The sequence below is a fragment of the Cydia amplana genome, chromosome 3, assembly GCF_948474715.1.
Source record: "Cydia amplana chromosome 3, ilCydAmpl1.1, whole genome shotgun sequence".
Classification (NCBI taxonomy): domain Eukaryota; kingdom Metazoa; phylum Arthropoda; class Insecta; order Lepidoptera; family Tortricidae; genus Cydia; species Cydia amplana.
This window is the reverse complement of record NC_086071.1, coordinates 5,788,599-5,809,111: the sequence shown is the minus strand read 5'-3', so window position 1 is coordinate 5,809,111 and position 20,513 is coordinate 5,788,599. Positions and strand designations below refer to the sequence as shown.

Here is a 20,513-nt window from a genome sequence, read left to right as displayed (position 1 = left end):
TTTAAAAACCTATAGTGACCCCAGCTGAATTTTTACATCTGTAAACCCCTTTTGACCCGCTTGATGACATTTACATTTGTCTATATAGTCTGTGGGACAATCCGTCCGCCAGCGGTTGTTGCCTTTCTTTATTATTAGTTTACTTAAGTTTGATTATAAAGTTGAAATAGACAATTTAACCGTAGGTTTTAAGTAATTTACCTTCATCTGTTTCAAATATTGTGTATTGATTTGAAGAAAGTTGTTTATTTGTTCAGTGAAAAATTAAAGAGCTATTTAAATTATTCATTCTTTGTCTGATAGTTTGCAGTCGTTAACAATAGAAAGTGAGGAAGAATTAAGCAAAAATAAAGGATTAAATGGCATGCTAATTGACAACGCTGTTTGGAATTACACATCAGAACGGTATGTATTTATTTGGCACAAATATGAAACTTCACAGCTCTAAATTTTTAACTTTAACTATAGTTAATAACAATTTAGGTCGAAGTTTTTGTTTCAGTGGAACAAACAGTTGTTGAACACTTACAAAATAAATAAATAACTGTCATCGAACTTTACAATGTCACTATTTTTGTGCACATTCAACTTTTTCAGCAACCTAAGTTTCTGTTATTCAATTATTTAAGTACCTCTTATTATAATTTATTTGCTGTGTGAATAAGTACTTAAATTAAGTGTTAAATATCTCAAGCTCTTAATTACTGATTACAACAAAAATCAAATAGTTACTTATACCTCATATAAAACCTTTTTTTTTAAGTATATTTTTCCTCTTCCTTTCATAAGATCCTGCCTCGCCTGTTAGAATGAATGTATAGCTCATCCTACCATATATTTATAATCTGTCCGTTGTATTACTATGGTTATTTTTTTACTTTATTGAATACCTTATTATCTAAGAAGATTTTAAATTAGGTATAAATTTAATTGAATCATAAAGACTAGCCATTGGATTTGTATATTATGTATACAAATCTTAAGCAGTGTTGTTATGGCCTGCTGCTTATGCTTAACTGTGGATTTTGATGCTTTTAATTAAATAAATATCATTTTTTAACTAAACACCTTAAAAAAAATCGGCAAGACAGTTTGTCTATTGCGTCGACTGTTGGTTTGAAATAAAATGTCAAACAGTGCGATCAAATGCAGCAACATGCAGTTCCTGAACACATAAAGATCTTATATGTTACTTTTCTAGCAAAAGGTACCACATTGTTGTTTACCATAAGGATGAAATTTGCTTGTATCTTTATACAAATAAACCGTCAGAGCATACTTATGACAAGCGACCATGTAATACCTTTTGCTTTCTTCTGTTTTTTGCCACGCATAAACACTATTCTATTCTCTAAAACAACAAATATGTGTGTAGATAGAGCAGTGTACATAAGTGTTCATAATTCATTCGAAAACTTGTATTTTAATGCCTTTAATTATGTAGCAGTCACATAAACTACTATTGTAGCATGGGTATATCGAAACCCTTAGTATGTAATATAAAAATGTTCAATTTTTTTATATAATGTTATGTTCTATGGTTAGTTAAACTTGATATGTTTTTATTTGATGCATTATTTAAGTAAGTACTATCTGCAAGATAACATGTGAAACTTTTAAGCTGACCACTTTAAACTGATTGTGAATTGGCTTTGAATTGGTTCAAAAAATTAAAATTGACTGTGTTAGTGTAAACATTAAACAATCATTATCAAGCTTTGAGGCTGTCTATACTGTCTTTAGGTATTCAAAATATTAAACAAGAAACTTGCTTCATTTACAAAGTTATTATCATTTTATTATATTATAATAATTACGAGTAAGTAGTAATGACAAATTTATTGCACCAAATATTTGATAGGGCCAGTAATGAGGATGCTGTTTATAACATTTTATATAGTAAACAACATGTGTCATTTTAGTCATGAGTCATGACTCATCATAACACTGATGTCCTGATGCACTGATGCCATATTAAGCCCCAACATGCATTAAAATGTTTTCAACTCCTTTCCGCATTTCACCTTCATAATAATAATAATAATTACCCCGCGGCGGCAGCTTGTGGCGAGCTGACGGTGAGTGGCGACACCGCGGACCCCAATTCCAGAGGCCAGCCTCTGTGCTTGCCCTGTTGTCGCACAGTGCATGCAGCCATTGCGGGGCCCACTAAATGCGTTGGCGAGTCACCACCTGTCTTAGACAATTTTGAGACTGATTGTCACGGCAGGTGTCCGCTAGTCTCTCCCATAGCCCATTATCCAGTCCATCCAACATTCACATCTATAGCCCATAGCCCACCTTAGTTCCCATCGATCGCAGCACAAAAATGCTGCACTGCAATATAATAGTCTTTGCACCTGGCGGGGACCATCTCCGGATGTATCACATTGTGCGTTCGGGGATGGTATCCGCCACGTGTATCCCTTGCTTTTAGATTAAAGTGTCTTAAAGGGCCTCTGCGCTGTTGGCTTCGGCCCCACATACGCCTCCCAAAGGTCCGGGACCCCATGGTCCCGTGATATGGAAAGGATATACAAATAATAATTATATCAGAACACATCCTTATTTATGGTAACAAAAGTATGTTACGATATATTTCGACTACTTTGACCGTCACTATCTGTTTGATGCTGACTGTACAAAAAAACCGGCCAAGTGCGAGTCGGACTCGCGCACGGAGGGTTCCGCACCATCAACAAAAAATAGAGCAAAAAAATCGTGTTTGTTGTATGGGAGCCCCCCTTAAATATTTATTTTATTTTATTTTTAGTATTTGTTGTTATAGCGGCAACAGAGAAACATCATTTGTGAAAATTTCAACTGTCTAGCTATCGCGGTTCATGAGATACAGCCTGGTGACAGACGGACGGACGGACAGCGAAGTCTTAGTAATAGGGTCCCGTTTTTTACCCTTTGGGTACGGAACCCTAAAAAGGTACCTAGCATAATATTGCTTCATAATATTTTCAAATTAAATAAATTAAACTTAATTTACAACACAATTTAAGGTATAGTGGTGGTATGTACATATATGGAATGAAATGGGAAAATAAGTACTTACCTAACGATTTATCGTTTTTGACTGCTCTCTCCAGCCCCACTGCAAAAGTTTTAACCTAATTTACCACACAATTTAAGGTAGGTACTTATTGTGGTGATATGTACATATACATATATGGAATGAACTGGGACAATATGTTAGTAGGTACCTACAGATTTTTCGTTTTTTATTAACTGCTCTCTCCAGCCCCACAGCAAATGTTTTAACCTTTAACCTTACCAACTATTTTGTTTGTGGCAGGGCTCGGAAACCGTTTTATTTTTCAAACCGGTTTCGTTCACTCACCCGGGAACGAAAAGGATTTCGTTTCCGTTTGCGTTTACCGGTTAAAAAACTGTTCTATTGAGATAATGATTCATACGAAATTCGTTCGCCTTCCGTTTTCGTGGAACGAAATTAACCGGTTAAATTGAATATATCGAAGCGAGATAGAACGAGTAAGTATAGCTATCTCTTTCACGTATGACAACGAGTTTAACCGAGAGTCTCCGAAAGCCATGAGTAACCGGTATTTTATCGTTCCCTGCGAACCATAAAATTCCGTTACCTCTTCTTACCTTAGGTTAGGAGAGAGAACGTAATTTTTTAGTTCGCGTCCCATCAATTAACCGGTCTTTTAATGAATGAAATAATATAACGGTTTAAGAACGATATTAACAGGTCAATACCGGTTCCGAGCCCTGGTTTGTGGGCGTTAATTTATGAGATTACTTTATAAATATTAAACATTTTTAAAGATGGTTAAAGGTCAGAGCACACCGGCGGCGTGTGCGTAGACGTGCACGTGCGCTAAAAAGTTGGAGCCGTGTACGCACACGTCACGCAAGTGGTGTGCCGTGTCTCATAAAGGTCTGTAAAGGGTCTGTATATTACAACGCGCACGTCCGCAAACGCATCCGGTGTGCACATGCTCTTAAAAACTCGTCCTCAACCTTTGACAGATCCGCAAAACTGCCCCGGTGTGAACGAGATGTACGTAGGTACTTCCCGCTCGCAATCGCAATCCGGACTCCGGAACCGCGTGCGGATTCGCATCCAATTTAAAAAAGCGGCCAAGTGCGAGTCGGACTCGCCCATGAAGGGTTCCGTATTTAGGCGATTTATGACGTATTAAAAAAAAAACTACTTGCTAGATCTCGTTCAAACCAATTTTCGGTGGAAGTTTACATGGTAATGTACATCATATATTTTTTTTAGTTTTATCATTCTCTTATTTTAGAAGTTAGGGGGGGGGGACACACATTTTACCACTTTGGAAGTGTCTCTCGCGCAAACTATTCAGTTTAGAAAAAAATGATATTAGAAACCTCAATATCATTTTTGAAGACCTATCCCCACACGTATGGGTTTGATGAAAAAAAAATTTTTGAGTTTCAGTTCGAAGTATGGGGAACCCCAAAAATTTATTGTTTTTTTTCTATTTTTGTGTGAAAATCTTAATGCGGTTCACAGAATACATCTACTTACCAAGTTTCAACAGTATAGTTCTTATAGTTTCGGAGAAAAGTGGCTGTGACATACGGACGGACAGACAGACGGACAGACAGACGGACAGACAGACGGACAGACAGACAGACATGACGAATCTATAAGGGTTCCGTTTTTTGCCATTTGGCTACGGAACCCTAAAAACACTACCTATACCTAGTTTTAGTTCTAGCACATGTTGTTTGTTGTTATTATCTCGATTATAGTTAAAAAGGAAGTTCGTTACGCTGATTAGTTCTCATTAATTGTTTCTATTGTTGGACTTTGCAAGCAGTAGCTAGGTTACACTATCGCGATGACCACACTCCACATGTAATACTCATTACTTCTACTACTACTATGTTTACTTACTAATAAGTACCATTTAGTTACGAATAGTTCAATAATTAGGGCCAAACTTACGAATTTGTATAGGTACACCTAGAGTAAGCTTAATGACTTTGATGAGTTTGATGAGGCTTGTGTGGGTGCCTTCTGCAACTACTTCGTTTTTATTTAGTATTAGAAAGAACTCTGCAGAAGTTAGCATGAGAGTTGTATCCAGTAGTACTTTATGTACAGTCCGCAATACTATTCGCTTAGCACCGTTGAATACAAACTTCTATGCAGGGAGGGATACATTTTCTCTGCAGCTGAATGTACTATGTTTAGTATGTAAAATAATGATATGATCTACTTAAATTTTCCATGATTAATACTCTTTATTTCGGTACTTCAATTCAGGTACAGATAGTTCCTGATGTAGAGTTAGCAGGAAACAGGCAGGCAGCAGGTAGGCTGCCTATATTTTAAACAGTTAGGAATTTATAAAAAAGATACCCGGCCTGTTATGTATTCCCGCGCATCGAATTAGGTTAACCCTAATTATATTTATAAATACCACCAAACGGAGCTAAGCGCCCATTTCAATCTGAAAACGTGATTACTTCAGAGCAAGCTGATGGCATGGCATAACCCAAATACGACTAATAAAAATATGCTAGGTATTCCTCGGCAGCGGTCGGAAACCTTTTAGCAGCCAAGGGCCCCATAGTTGTTAACGAAGTTGACGCGGGCCGCACTTTGCTAATATTTATGACTTTATCAGACATTGTCGTTAGTCAATATTACATACAAAATAGCCAGGGAGGCTCGCGGGCCGCAAGTGACAGGTTCACGGGCCGCGCGGGCCGCTAGTTGCCGACCGCTGCTATAAGGTGTCGCGTTTAGTACGAAACAAACGAGGCCCATGAATCCCATCATAGAGGACCTTAAGAGCTACCGGTTTCACCCATGTATCTTCAGCGAAATGTAATAGTTTCGGAGTAATATGCAGGTTTATAACGTACATACATGCTTTTTTAATTATAGACGGCTACCGCGGATATACAATTAAATGCACATTCCAAGTATGTCTAATGTGTAATTAGAGTACCCTGGCTCGGTCAGAGTAAAATGGAATGGACTTTGAAATTAGTATTATTGATGCACTATTGATGCAATAACACATCCGACTGGATTGAGACAGACAACGCCATTTAATTCCAATTTCTAATCTACTTAAAGTGTTTTTCTCTCTCTGCGCCAATGACCCTATGGTTGACTGGTAGAGAATGCCATTGGCATTAAGTCCGCCATTTGTACATTGTTGTACATATTTTTTGCAATAAAGTTTAAATAAATAATTAAATAAAGCAGCTTTAAAATTGAATGTCTTTATGTTGTTATATTTTTATAAATAGCTATAGAGAACAAAAACTATACTTGTATCCATTTTCTAAGTTAGTTTACGGATTTGTTGAACGCCTGTCGGTGTCGATGCTTAACAGTTTTGCCGTCATATAAATTCCGTCCTAGCTTTCTGCAAGATTTTGCGGATCGGCCGGCCATTTTTAGGGTTCCGTAGCCAAATGGCAAAAAACGGAACCCTTATAGATTCGTCATGTCTGTCTGTCTGTCTGTCCGTCTGTCTGTCCGTCCGTATGTCACAGCCACTTTTCTCCGAAACTATAAGAACTATACTGTTGAAACTTGGTAAGTAGATGTATTCTGTGAACCGCATTAAGATTTTCACACAAAAATAGAAAAAAAAAACAATAAATTTTTGGGGTTCCCCATACTTCGAACTGAAACTCAAAATTTTTTTTTTCATCAAACCCATACGTGTGGGGTATCTATGGATAGGTCTTCAAAAATGATATTGAGGTTTCTAATATCATTTTTTTTCTAAACTGAATAGTTTGCGCGAGAGACACTTCCAAAGTGGTAAAATGTGTCCCCCCCCCTGTAACTTCTAAAATAAGAGAATGATAAAACTAAAAAAATATATGATGTACATTACCATGTAAACTTCCACCGAAAATTGGTTTGAACGAGATCTAGTAAGTAGTATTTTTTTTATACGTCATAAATCGCCTAAATACGGAACCCTTCATGGGCGAGTCCGACTCGCACTTGGCCGTTTTTTTTCTTTAATCGAGCTCTCTCAGTAAACTAGCTAAAGTTGGAATCTTTCCCTGAACCGGGCTTTCTGAGAGTAGTTTTTCTCAAGGAAAAGGACGAAAAAATATTATATAAAGAGCTTCGGCCTCCACCCATTTGCACAAAATGTTGCACATTATCATCGGTTTCCGCCATCGGGAATTAGTAAGGTATTGTAGAAATTACATAAAAAGCGCTGGTGGCCTAGCGGTAAGAGCGTGCGACTTGCAATCCGGAGGTCGCGGGATATTTACTAGTCGCTTTTCGGTGAAGGAAAACATCGTGAGGAAACCGGACTAATCCCAATACGGGCCTAGTTTACCCTCTGGGTTGGAAGGTCAGATGGCAGTCGCTTTTGTAAAAACTAGTGCCCACGCCAATTACTGGGATTAGTTGCCAAGCGGACCCCAGGCTCCCATGAGCCGTGCCAAAATGCCGGGACAACGCGAGGAAGATAATGTAGAAATTACATAGTTTCGCAGCGTCGATCTTCTCGATTTACCATAATTTCAAGAGAAAGAATCCAATACTCATGAAACTTACCAGACTGATTGACAGATATGTAAGTAGACGTTAAATTTACAAAATAACAATAGGGTATTATTTCGGTCTCGATGCTTTTTTTTAATTGTACATATTCAAAACTTGTCCAATATTTATTCCGCATACCTTAGCATGTGGGCAGGCGTGGCTCACTCTGCGACGTCGCGTCGCTACAAGTACATGCGGCCCACACCAATTTTGGTGTCTAGCCATAGTAGTTGCCGCGCACCGCTACCCGCTCGCTTGCGCCACCTAGCGGTCATATCTGACGTTATAAACGCGTTTTGTTAGAGAGTAAACCATCTGTACCTAGTACTATTATTTATTCTGTGGCATGGGTTGGTATGGGTATGAGATTGACAATTATTGACGTGAACATTTAGTAATCAATTAACCTGGTTCACTTTTCATCACGTTTTCACAAACATTACGGTTAGTATACAATATACATGTTATAATTATTCTGTTACTACATATTATAATTATTCTGTGATTGGAGCGAGGGTTTTCTAGATATAGTTTGATCATTATAACAATTTTTTAAAAACATGATAATCTTTATTCATTTTAGTAGTAGGTCCGTTACAAACAGTCCGATTAGAAAGAGTATTAGAAAAGGAGTGGGCTCCGTTAAGCTTCCATTCCACCGGCTGCAGATGATGGAAACATCTATACTTCCACCTCATCATTCGGTCGCGAATGGGTGATTCTTATTCTTACATGTTTTTTGTGTTCCCTGTAAGAATAGCGTATGTTTTTAAGAAAACAAGTAAATTCTATATCAATATACTTAGCAGCTTACCTATAGTTTTAGTTTTATGTCAACCTATATAAATGTATTCCTAAGAGTATTAAAATATACCTACTCGACAATATGCATCAACTCTACGTACAATGGCACTTTAAATGGATTGCCCAGGCCGAATTCCGACTGTACATGTAATCATACCTCGTCAAAATGTGTGGAGTACACTCAAGCACCTTCGCTACTATAGTTGCCTACTTGAAATGTTGGCCAACCACCTTAAGAGCCAACAGGAGCTGAGATTTAAATATTTTAGGTAAATATACCCGTCTCGCTAACGGAAGCGGCTCCTAAAACTAGTGCGATAAGGACAAGGTGAAAAATCCTGCGTAAAAATCTCAAATATCGAGGTTTCGTACTCGACTGTTTCCTCCTCCAAAACTTAACCAATCGTAACCAAATTTGGAAATCTAAATGATTATGAAATTATCTGTGTCGGACCGTTTTGCTTTTTTGGCTAATTTTTATCAGTTTTGAATACCACGCCTCTCATTGCGGCATAGTCAATTAGGCCATTTTGGCCATTTTTGAAGGGCTCTAGCGCCTTAAAAAACAAAAATATCAATAAAAGCAAAACGGTCCGACACAGATATTGACAATATTAATCTGTGTTAAAAAAATAATTGCTCTAGCTTCAAAACCCACGGAGGAAACAGTCGAGTACGTTTGTATGGAGAAATGACCACTCCTGTTGGCTCTTAAAAATCTTTTTAGTCTTCCAAGTTTGGCAGTGCCATTGTGGTCAGCTGTTAGTTATGTTTTATTTAATTTCTGTCCTTTTTCTTGGACTGTAGACTAGACTTTTACTACAACTAGAGTTGAGAAACGAGCTTTCCCGGCTACAGTGAGAAGCTACAAAATTTCGGTTATTTTTCTGGCTTCTCCCTCATTTGTTATTCATGCAAATCTTCTCCAACTTACGCCGTCGTCAGCACGTAGACCAGTCTCTGCGACGTCACTGTATTTATAAGGTATCGTGGTACCGTGAAGTCGCGTATGTGGAGGAATTTTGACAAACGGCAATAATTATAAGATGCCCATTGCCCAATATTGACAAGACATGACACTAATATAAAATTTGAAGATAGGGACCCAAGTATAAGATACGCATACGCATGTGCGTACGTACTTCAAATCAAATACGCACGTAGGCTCCTACGTGACGATCAAGATGTCTTGAAAGTCACCTAGAATGGAGTGCTAGTTAATTGCTTGTAAACGGATGTAGTGCGGACGATGCTAATAACGCGCTCCTCTATATATTTTAGTTTTTTTTTTACTTATGCATGAAACCCTATTAGAGATAAAACTTATAAACCAAATGTATACTGCCCTAGTAGCACGGTCGCATTTTTATCGTTTATCACCATGCCTGTCACGTTCTAACAAGTATGTAAGTGCGAAAGTGACGGGCATAGTGATAATCGATAAAAATGGAACCGTGCTGAGCCCGCTGGTTAGTATATATATATATATATATATATGGTTATATGATAACATTGATAACCAATTAGAATCAATAGCAATCCGTATCATTTGTCTATAGTCTGTCGTATCATAATATGAGCGTCACTTCACGTGACATTGTGCAATTATAGTTCTTCCCAGTGACCGACTTTTCTAATGTGATAAGTTTAATCGTTATTCTTTAAGATAAGTATTAAGTATCTATCTACTTGATTTGAAGTACCTTCTGCTTGTGTGTTTTTTTATGTTTACATATCTAGATAATGATAACCTGAAAATGATTTTTTTTTCGCTTCAACCCTATAATGTGGAGATGGCCATGCGATGGTTATAGCTCCTCTGCACGATCGCCCAGCGCTGGACTAAAATTGCCATGCGATGGTTGAGAGCACGCACTATGGACTATGGAATGGGCCACTTGTAGATGCGTACGCAACATTGCGGACGAAAAATCAACATCCCATTGCCATCCCGCCGCGCCATAAGACACCAGTACCCTCTCTACACGCTGACCCATCTTAGTGGGCCAGTATGATAGCCAATCGTGTAGAGGAGCCATCAAAACGAATATGAGTCTGCAGGAAATTCTACACACGTCCATAGTTTTTTTCAATCGTGAATTACAGACTATTATGTTAGTGTCTTCGCAATCACATGCTTCGCAAAATGACACACCCTCCAGTTACCTCGGCCGAATAATTCGTAGCTCTCGTACAATGAACATTGCAGCTTCAAATACTGAGTTAATGTTAAATGTGTCAACATTCCTATAGGCACGTGATTTCGATTACATCGGTCTGACGAGATCGCGATCCTTATACTTACATGCAAAACCACACGTACTAAGTTTTTGTAGTGTCTGACATCAGCCTGGGTCAATGCCCCTTACTGTGCCGTTTTTTCGTCTGAATTCAAAAACTTTCAAGTCATATTTTTTCTTTTCTTTGTTTATGCACTCTCCCATTTAGTTCTACATTTACGAATTTTGCAAGGCTTTAAAACCTTTACTTATATTAGTTTAAGCTTATGCAACAAATGTTCAGTCTTAAACTTACATCAGGACGGTAACCTAGGTTCATGGATGGGGTAGGAAGGATTTTAAATGGAAAAATTATACTTCTAATAACTAACCAACACTAACAACACTGTACCAGTCGCCATCAGATATATCGGAGCGCCCAAGGTGTTCACAATCGCCTTCGTTCGCCTGTATTGTTAGGGCGTTAGAGTGCGTGTTCAGATATGTGTGATGGCGACGCGACGTACAATGATTTGGTATGTACCTATACTATGTATGCATATCTGTATTATTATACAAACGATGGGTATGTCAAAGTATAAGAAATACTAAATAAAGCACGACGACATAATTTGCGTGCGCGCCGAATATTAAATGCTGATCTTGATGTAGCCCCAAATACTCGTGAGTCCAAATTCCAAATGCACGTCAGTCCGCGCCTTCTTTACGCTTTGTGTTATTGTATTTGTGTAGGCACGTATAATGAATAGTATAGTATAGTTTATATGTATGTGCTCTATACTTACAATGTACTATAACATTGTACTATTCGCTTAGCACCTTTGCATACAGACTTCTATGCTGGCGGGGTAGCTTTTCTCTGCAGCTGACTGCATTTTAGTCTGCATCAAATAGTTAAATAGTTAAGTCGGCCAAAGTGGTCAAACATACAAACGCAACACGCCTTTCTACCTTATAGGATTAAGGATTGCGGATTAGGGATATACTCTACACAGAACTAGTTAGTGGGAATATATTTGGCCACTTTGGTAATTGACCGACCTGGGCCTTTTTATCACCTTATAGTCCCACTTAATTGTAAAATGTACATGTAAAAAACTTAAAATAAAAACCATATTTATTGCAGTTTTCGTTTCAGTTATGTAAATATTTCCCTTTCCCTATTAATTTTAGTTATCCATAGGTTTGTTTTCAACATTCTGTTTATAATTATAGCCACATAATTAAATCTCGTTGGATGACGTGGTTACAACAAAGTTGAGCCTTATAGTTTCCGATAATCAAATAAGTCATGTGAACGGATAATTACTATACTCATTACATGAAATGTCCTATTGTCTACGGAACATAGGTTGTTTTCTTCGTATTATGTCGCGAGAGAATATTGGCTAGAAACTGGAATTGAACTGTACGCGACGCGCGGGATATGCCGACATGCGACACCGTGCGGCGCAAGGTTACCAGTAGATTGAAGGCTATTTTAGGACGTCCCAGCACTCCGGCTAGGTTAATCTGTGTTATTTGTACACCATACGATTTTTATCCGAGCTGATAACCCGACCCCTGTTGTTTTTGTCCGGGCACAAGTCTATTATTATGGAATCGCGTGTAACTGTGACTGTAAACGTGTGCTCTAAATCTTCATCTTTTCAGTTGAGTCTTTTAACTGATACAGTACAAAACGTCGTAAATTGTAATGTCGATATATAGTACTGCAAGCACTATAACAGAGTGCGATCGTACGAATTTTGCTCAGGCGTCAAGGACACGGTTTTCGCGTCCGACGTTTGGCGGTCGGTGGGTTAAAAATTCGTTTCTCTTTACGGAAACCACGAAAAGCACGCTGTTCTCCACCAGCGTTCCTCTCATACGCCAGCTTTATCTAAATATGTAATTGTTTTTTTCGTAGCTTCAGCAGGACAAACATGTTTTTAGGGTTCCGTAGCTCAAAAGGAAAAAACTGAAACCTTATAAGATCATTTTGTTGCCCTTCCGTCCGCCGCCCACGTCCGTCTGTCTATCTGTCAAGACACTTTATCTCTGGAACGCGTGGAGGCATCGAGTTGAAATTGAAACCATATACACAGGTCCGTAGTCCCTTAAAGCTGTGAAAAAATCAAACTTCTATGTTTATGTTTACGGCCGTTTATGCCGCAAAAAACGTATATTTCGACACTCAAGGGAGTCAAAATTTATAGGGTACCTACTTCCTGTTGAACTAGAACTACGAAATTTGGCAAGTAATATCACCTTACACTACAAGTACTTACAGCCAAAAATCTGGAAACTAAGTTTGTAAAAAAAATGTACGGAACCCTCGGTGGGCGAGAACCACTCGCACTTGTCCGGTTTTTTGCATTAACCTCTTAGATATAGCTAATATTTCAAGTTGATGATAATGATAACCGGTTTGGTTACCAAGACAGATGTGTGTAGAGTGTAGACTTCATTATTTGATTTTAGCGTAGGGATGCGTAACCCTACTTTAGTATCGTCAGAGAGCCGATCCGATCTTGCAAATTTAGTCATATCAATAACAGATTTGAAATGTTCAAATTCAGGTGTCATCGTAAGGTACCTACATATTATATGTATTTACTACAAAATACGTTAGCTTATGACGATCTAGAATGGCTACAATAGGTTTTCCTAACGCCCCAGCCCTTAAAATTTATACGAATGTAACCATGAAATACGTGTTTTTTTAAAGAAATTATGTTTATTTATGTTTATGTTTATTTTTTGATGGTTATTAGTGAAGTTTTATTGAAGGTTGTTTGTGCATTAATAGTTTAGTAGTGCTATAGCACCGGATGTGTTAAAAACGCACATTGAGATTTGGTTCTTCTAAATCTAAATCGTTGGTTTAACTTTATTTAAGTAGTAATTTTTTTGTGACTGCATTTTTCATTAAACTTATAGTTACGAAATGGTAACAACATGTTACTTCTATCAAGTCAATAGTACATATTGAGAGTAAGATATAAGTCGTTATATTATTGTCATTAAATGAATCCGTTCTCATTTCGCTTACGGTGTCGAGCATGGATCGAGACAGCGCATGGAAACGGCATTATTAATATTATAACACGTACCTCTTGTATAATATATCATCCAATCACGTATTCGTAAAGGCCAGAGCCTTAATAAATGGATATTGCTCGGGATCGCCTCTCGCCTTCGAGTCATCGTTGTTATGTATGAGTTATGTTAATTCTTGTTGTACAATCTTTAATGATTGCATATTGAATGTTAAATAGGTAACCTAATTTCGGTAACTCTGAAATAACATGTTTGTTTACCTGTTCTTGATTATGTTTATTTAGTATCGTCAAATAATGGTATCGAATTTGTCTAGAATTTTTGTTAAATAAGCAACTCTAGTTTAAATATGCAAATCTTTATAAAATGTTTACATGTTATGTTTGCGTATTATGTTATCTCCTCTCATTATTACCAAATAGTAACCATATACGATTATATTCTGGCACGCACGCTGCCCCGTACCGTATCTCCAGGGGCTATTACTCCCAATTTACCAAGCGCGTATCGCCTCAGTTGAACTGGTATAAGAATTATAGAAAGAACCGAAACGGTTATGCGCCATCGGAGATCACACTTATACTGGAAAAATGACTCGTTGCGCTCTACGGTGAAACTAACCGCAGAACTCTGTTTCACGTACCAGTCGCGTGGCTTAGTTTTTTATACACTCGCAGTTGGTTTGTTGTCGATGCGCTCCGCCGGCCGGCGTTCAAAACACGCTCCACGATACCTACTGATAACTCTGCCTTTGCCGGCGCACGCAGATCTGATATTTACTGATAAATACGAGTACCTATTTGTTGCCGACTGTGATTTACGGTCATTTATACCCATCAGTGCTGTGATGTTTGACATGCGAGTAGTGCGATTTTCATCATTTTTACGGCCGTAAGTATCTTGCGTACAAAGTACGAACATTACATAGGATAGGTTCAATAATTATAGTTGAGTTGAGCTAAATCAGGTGGACTTTTCTTTCGGCCTAGACTGGTAGATAGATGATGGTTGGGTGGTTGGGTTGGATGGATGGCTGGGATGGTAGAGTTAAAAAAGTTTGCCTGATGTGAGCTCGACTATACATCCAACGAGATTTTACGTATTTTTTGTTCTTAATTACTGCCTTTTGGCCATCTTTGCATCGTTTTATGGCCAGTTGAATCAATGTATAGAAAACTATTACCTATTAAAATAAATAAAAAATCCAGTTTTTTAAAGCCGTATACGGTAACGAATGTAGTTGGTAAAGTCATATAATAAATAAATAAATTGTATCGTAGGTATATTAAGACAATATATGGCCACCAAGGGTACAGTGGCCACAAACAGTGCCACTGTCCTAGCACAGAGAATTACCTACTTAAAAGAACAAGTATCACCATAAAAAATATGATGCTGTTTTTACAGTAAACAGTGGAGTTTTTCTATGTATATAAGTATGTATTTATCTATTAAAGTATGTATATCGTCGCCTAGTACCCACAGTACAAGCCTTGTTTAGGGCAAGGTCGTTCTGTGTAAGATTGTCCACAAATATTTATTTACTTATATGATGCGCAGTTAGGGCGGTGTCAGGGAGCCAATCGCATGCCCCCTCCGGCCAAGTCTCCCCCTTGGTGAAAACATAATGACTTGGTGAACTGTATTTTTATTTATTTATTTATTTATTTTATAATCAACTATACAATACCACTTTACAGAGTAATCCAATACGTGACATGTATTACATAAAGGAAGACAAAAAATTTACAGATAACAACACACTTAAATATATTACAGTAAAAAACAGACTAACTAAATATTTGGCAGATAACATAATTGCCGGCTTGTTATCTTTGTGAATTCACTCAGAGTGCAGTTAAATATATCTATTTTGGCGGAGACTTCATTCAATATTACTATTTCCCTGACAATGGGCGCTTTGGCAAGTAAATTAGTGCGCGCAGTCGGGCGCGCCAACAGTCGCGGCGCACGCCGTCGAGGCCCTCGAGGCACCAACAGTCCCAGCGAACCCAGTACTTCCGGGTTGTGAAGTATCCCCCTTAATACTTTAAAAAGATATGTGACCAGTGCTAAATTTCTTCTAGGATTAAATTTCTTCTAACTTGATGTACCCAACCATACCAAGGACAAAAAGTGTTGGGTACATCAACGGGTAAAATGGATTATTGGTGATAATTGGTGATAATACAGTGAGTTTTTATCTGTTGCAGGCTCAAAGGTGACGAAGGCTCAACATGACGGTGGAGAAGAGCAAAGGTGCTCAGACTAAGATGATCCCGCCCGCGACGCGGAAGGTCGCCCCCGACGGCGGCTGGGCGTGGATGGTCTGTTTAGGTGTCAGTTTAGTTAATGTAAGTCATTTACTAAGTTCCTGACATCACTTTAAAGAGTTGAACCAGCTTAGAAATAATTTATCATTCTTGGCGTAAAGTGTCAACGTAAAAATAAATTTACATTGATTGTTCACAAAAATTACGTTTCTACAAAAATAACTTCGTTCCGTTGCATTATTGTAGGTCAGCAAATGCACAGAGTTTGGTGGTACTAATAATCCATGTAGTCATTTAATAACATTAACAGTCGTCGTATAATGTCTGTAATTTAGCTTAATTGTTTAAAACATAGAATGATAAAGTTCATTCAACCTATACAACCGTTTGTTGTAATATGAAGAACGAGACTGCAGCATACAAAAACAACAGGGCACTTGTTCATAATTTATCATTGCTTAATCGGACCTTTTGTGCTCACGTGCTAATTGACACAATTACTTTTAAGTGCATTGCGCGACATTCTTTGTCATTAAATTGATCTAAAGGACTCTAGTTTCCGTTTAATCGGGAGAAATTTAAAACGCTTTCAATTATGTTAACGAGCGATTCGGCCTGTTTATTTACCCATATGCCGTGGTATTATGTATATATTTAACGTTAAGATATTATTTTGAAATATTAATGTTATACGAAAAATGGTTTAACATGTTTCATATCAACATGCACTTGTCAAAAAAACCCTAATTAGGTAGGTATCTAATTGGTTTTTTTGGTAGGGGAGGTCCCCTAATACCTTTTCAGAATCGGATTCTAGTCTTCAATAAGATGATATCCACAGAACTAGTACCAGTATGTTCTGTGATGATATCCCAGTGCTGTTGATATTCGTATCAATTAGTAAATTAGTGCCATCTTTCGTTTACCAATTTTTTTACTAAAGCATCAGCATTAAAGTGACCTATATCAATTGATACGTATATTGTTAATATGTGATATGATATGATAGTAAAGTTGTTCATATACTCAGATATCTGTAGTCGGGTATTGCCAAAATGATTAATGACGGCATTATGCTTTTATGCAGTGCCTACGTGCAAAAGCGCGTGACTCCGTAAATGAGGTTATCTTGATTTGTATATTATTGATCCTTGGATACTTCGGCACTAAGCATTATTACCTTATTTACTACTGTTATCTTAATAGGTTTATTGTGATAATGTTTGTTACTAATAGATATCTTTGCGATTTATCTAAGATTTGTGCATAATTCTAATTCGGCACATTTAAATTTTCAGTTTTCAACGCGTTCACTGGAGCCGTCATTCGGTCTCCTGTTTAAAGATCTGCTGGACGAGCTAGGCGTCCGGACGACGGGCGCGTCCGTCATCGCGAGCACGCTCGACTCTGTCGTCAACTTCTCCGGGTTCTTCGTGGGACCTGTCATAAAGACCTTCTCCTACAGAAAAGTCTGCTTTGTCGGCTCGACAATATGCGCCCTGGGTCTATTGTTCACCGCCCCGGCGAACAGCATGGCCCATATCTTAGCCACGTACAGCATTCTAGGGGGTAAGTTAAATCACATTGGCCGCACGTGGAGTTGACGACAGCTCTTATCGGCATGTTTACGACAAGGTGTAATTACCGATCAGCTTTTGTTACAAAAGCCGATATTTGAGAGCTAAGCAAACTCAACATACCTAACGGTCGTCCGCAAACTAAATGGACTGTGTTTTCTAGGAGATTTCGTTTCACTTAGCTTTCACCGTAGAGGTATTGGTTTAAAGTGTAGTAAACTGCCGCGATTTGCCTTTAAAACCGTTATCGTATTTACATTTGACTTACATACTTTTTGGTAAAAATCAAATGCGTAACACTCAAGCAACTATTTTACTTTACAGGCGACATTAGTGCTTAAAAATCTTCAGATATAATGATACACTTATATATAGTACACTAATGCTTGAAACTGTCAATCATTTGGAATAAGCACATAATAAGGATAAACCTGAGGCTATTTATTATATATTTGTATATTTATTTATACAAATATCTTATTGTTTGTTAATTTTATGATTCACAGTCGGTACTTCTGAGCATTAATATCATTTTATGCCTTGTAAAACAATTTTATGAGTCGTTAAAACGAACCTTGTTATGCCTCTCGTTTGGCGTCACTTCCAAATGTAGTTATAACTAAAGTTTACTTTATTTGTTTTGTTGCCTAGTAGGCACAGTTAGGTACGTAGTACATAAAAGTATTGTCAAATATATTTGGCGTGGTTTATATTAGAACTTATAGAACAGCTTACAGAAAAACGGAAAGCCGTATTCATTACAGTACAAAATATTTTATGGCTGTTACGTATCATATTGACCGTGCTTCGTACGTAAAAGGTGCTTCCTGTGTCTCACACTGGAAATTTTATCAACCCGCACATATACTGAGACTCTAAATATGGAAGGTGTTACCCACGCATTTAAAATTATGTAGACTTGTTTCAATGATTTACATCCATAGTTTACACCAAATACTCAGTAGGTATAAGAGGTAGGTATACTTCATATTATACATTACGATTAAACTTATTTACAAAGAGGCAGCTGACCCTGTAGTCTTCGTCCAATTAAAATAACCGCTGGTAATAAACACGTACGATTTGTGCTAATTTTTTAAATTGGTGCCTCCGTAAATAATTCGTTTTCAGTCAGTCTGTTTACACAATCTCTATGTTTAACGTTTATTTTTAGTAGGTAGGCCAGGCCAGTAATGCGAATTGCACTAGGAACAACATAATAAATACGAGTAAGAAACCATAAATTTAGTAGTAGTTTGTGTTACAAGGGATCAAAATTATATATTTCCGTCAAGGGCGTACATTGAATCCTGAGCGTAATGAGGGATTCAAGTGTTAAAACGCCCAAGACGAAATAATTTTGATACCGTGTGACACATACTGCTTTTCACATCAACTATGAGGAAAATAAAAAAAATCTTAGTGTTGACACAATCTGATGCTTAAACAGATTATTTAAGCTAAAAAAATAATGTGCAAAAAAATGTAAAAATAGTGTGCTTGAACAGAACAGAGAACAGAACTTTGATCCCTCCTAGCAGGGAGGAAAAATGCCACTTTAATCCCTCCTGGCAGGGAATAAATAGTTATTTGTACAACAAGAGATCAAAGTTTGATATTTCTTCGAGTGCTTATTTTGAGTCCCGTGCAAGCGAAAGATTCAATAATAGATTCACGAGCGTAGCGAGTGAATCTAATTTAGAATCTTGAGCGGAGTAAGGGACTCAAAAGCACACGAGATGTAAATAACTTTGATCTCGTGTAGTTCACAAAACTTTTCACCTCAGCAGTGAGAACATATTAGAGAACCCGAAAAATGTAGGTATTCCTTCTTCATCACTTACGAGGGGTGTTCAAAATATTCTCCGTATGAGAATGAAAACAAACAAGTACGAAAAGTTTGATATTTTTATTTTTCAATATACTCCCCCCCTATGTTCATACACTTAAAAGATCGATCAATTATTTTTTTTAATCCTGCATAAAAATATTTTTTATCTTTGGTGTAAAAATGCTCCTCCACTGCCGCCTTCAATGCTTCATCATCGGAAAATTTATTTCCACGCAGATCCTTTTTAAGATTGGGGAACAAAAAGAAGTCGCTGGGGGCTAAGACCGGACTATACGGTGGGTGAGTAACAGTTTCAAACCCACATTCAACAATAGCTGCCTTGGCAATATGAGCAGTATGGACGGGGGCGTTGTCATGCAGAAGCATAACACCTTTGGTTAACTTTCCTCGCCTCTTTTCTTTGATTGCATCCTTTAATTGACGTAGAATGTTAGCGTAGTACTGTCCTGTGATATTTACACCTTTTTCTTTATAATCGATCAGTAATACTCCTTCACAATCCCAAAATATCGTGGCCATGACCTTGCCAGCTGAAGGGATGACCTTGAACTTCTTGGGATGAGCTGAACCCTTAATGTGCCACTGCATGGACTCTTGTTTACTCTCTGGGTCATAATGATGAACCCAGGTTTCATCTCCAGTAACTATTCTTTGCAGCACCTCATCAGGATTTTCACCGCACAGGTCAATAAAATCGGAACAACAAGCTACACGCATGTCTTTTTGAAGCCGAGTCAGCATTCGCGGAACCCATCTTGCACTTACTTTTGACATATTAAGATGGTCATGGATAATATCATGTACGGTACCAATAGAGAGATTGGTTACTTGTGCTATAGATTTTACCTTCACTCGACCATCTTCCAATATAAGTTTTCCACTTTATCAATATTTTCTTGTGAAGTAGCTACTACAGGCCGGCCAGGTCTAGGGTCGTCTTCAACACTCTCCCTTCCACGTTTAAACTCGCTTGACCACTTTTGAATGGTAGATAAAGAAGGAGCAGACTCACGGTAAACACAATCCATTTCCTCTTTTATGGTTTTTTGATTTTTACCCTGTTTTGTCAAGAATTTTATCACGCATCGATGTTCTAATTTAGTTAACATTGTCAATTCCCACATGATGTTCATGTTTGTTCAGCAATTGCAGAAAAACAAAAGAACATCTCGGTTCGAATTA

The 20,513-nt window shown here is 37.7% G+C and overlaps 2 protein-coding genes and 1 long non-coding RNA gene across 3 annotated transcripts in view; 1 reads left to right on the top strand and 2 right to left on the bottom strand.

Annotated features, from left to right (window-relative positions):
* The window catches only part of LOC134662437 (uncharacterized), a 333,293-nt gene that overhangs the window by 125,058 nt on the left and 187,722 nt on the right, over window positions 1-20,513 (bottom strand). The window lies entirely within an intron of this gene.
* Window positions 101-20,513, top strand: part of LOC134662451 (uncharacterized) — a 32,519-nt gene continuing 12,106 nt past the window's right edge. The window contains exons 1-3 of the mRNA XM_063518680.1: window positions 101-405; window positions 15,843-15,983; window positions 17,201-17,471. Coding sequence (XP_063374750.1) covers window positions 15,867-15,983; window positions 17,201-17,471 — 388 coding nt within the window. The 5' untranslated portion in view covers window positions 101-405; window positions 15,843-15,866. The remainder of the gene's footprint in view (window positions 406-15,842; window positions 15,984-17,200; window positions 17,472-20,513) is intronic.
* Window positions 6,587-20,513, bottom strand: part of LOC134662453 (uncharacterized) — a 167,563-nt gene continuing 153,636 nt past the window's right edge. Inside the window, exon 3 of the long non-coding RNA XR_010098072.1 lies at window positions 6,587-6,946. This is a non-coding gene — a long non-coding RNA (uncharacterized LOC134662453). The remainder of the gene's footprint in view (window positions 6,947-20,513) is intronic.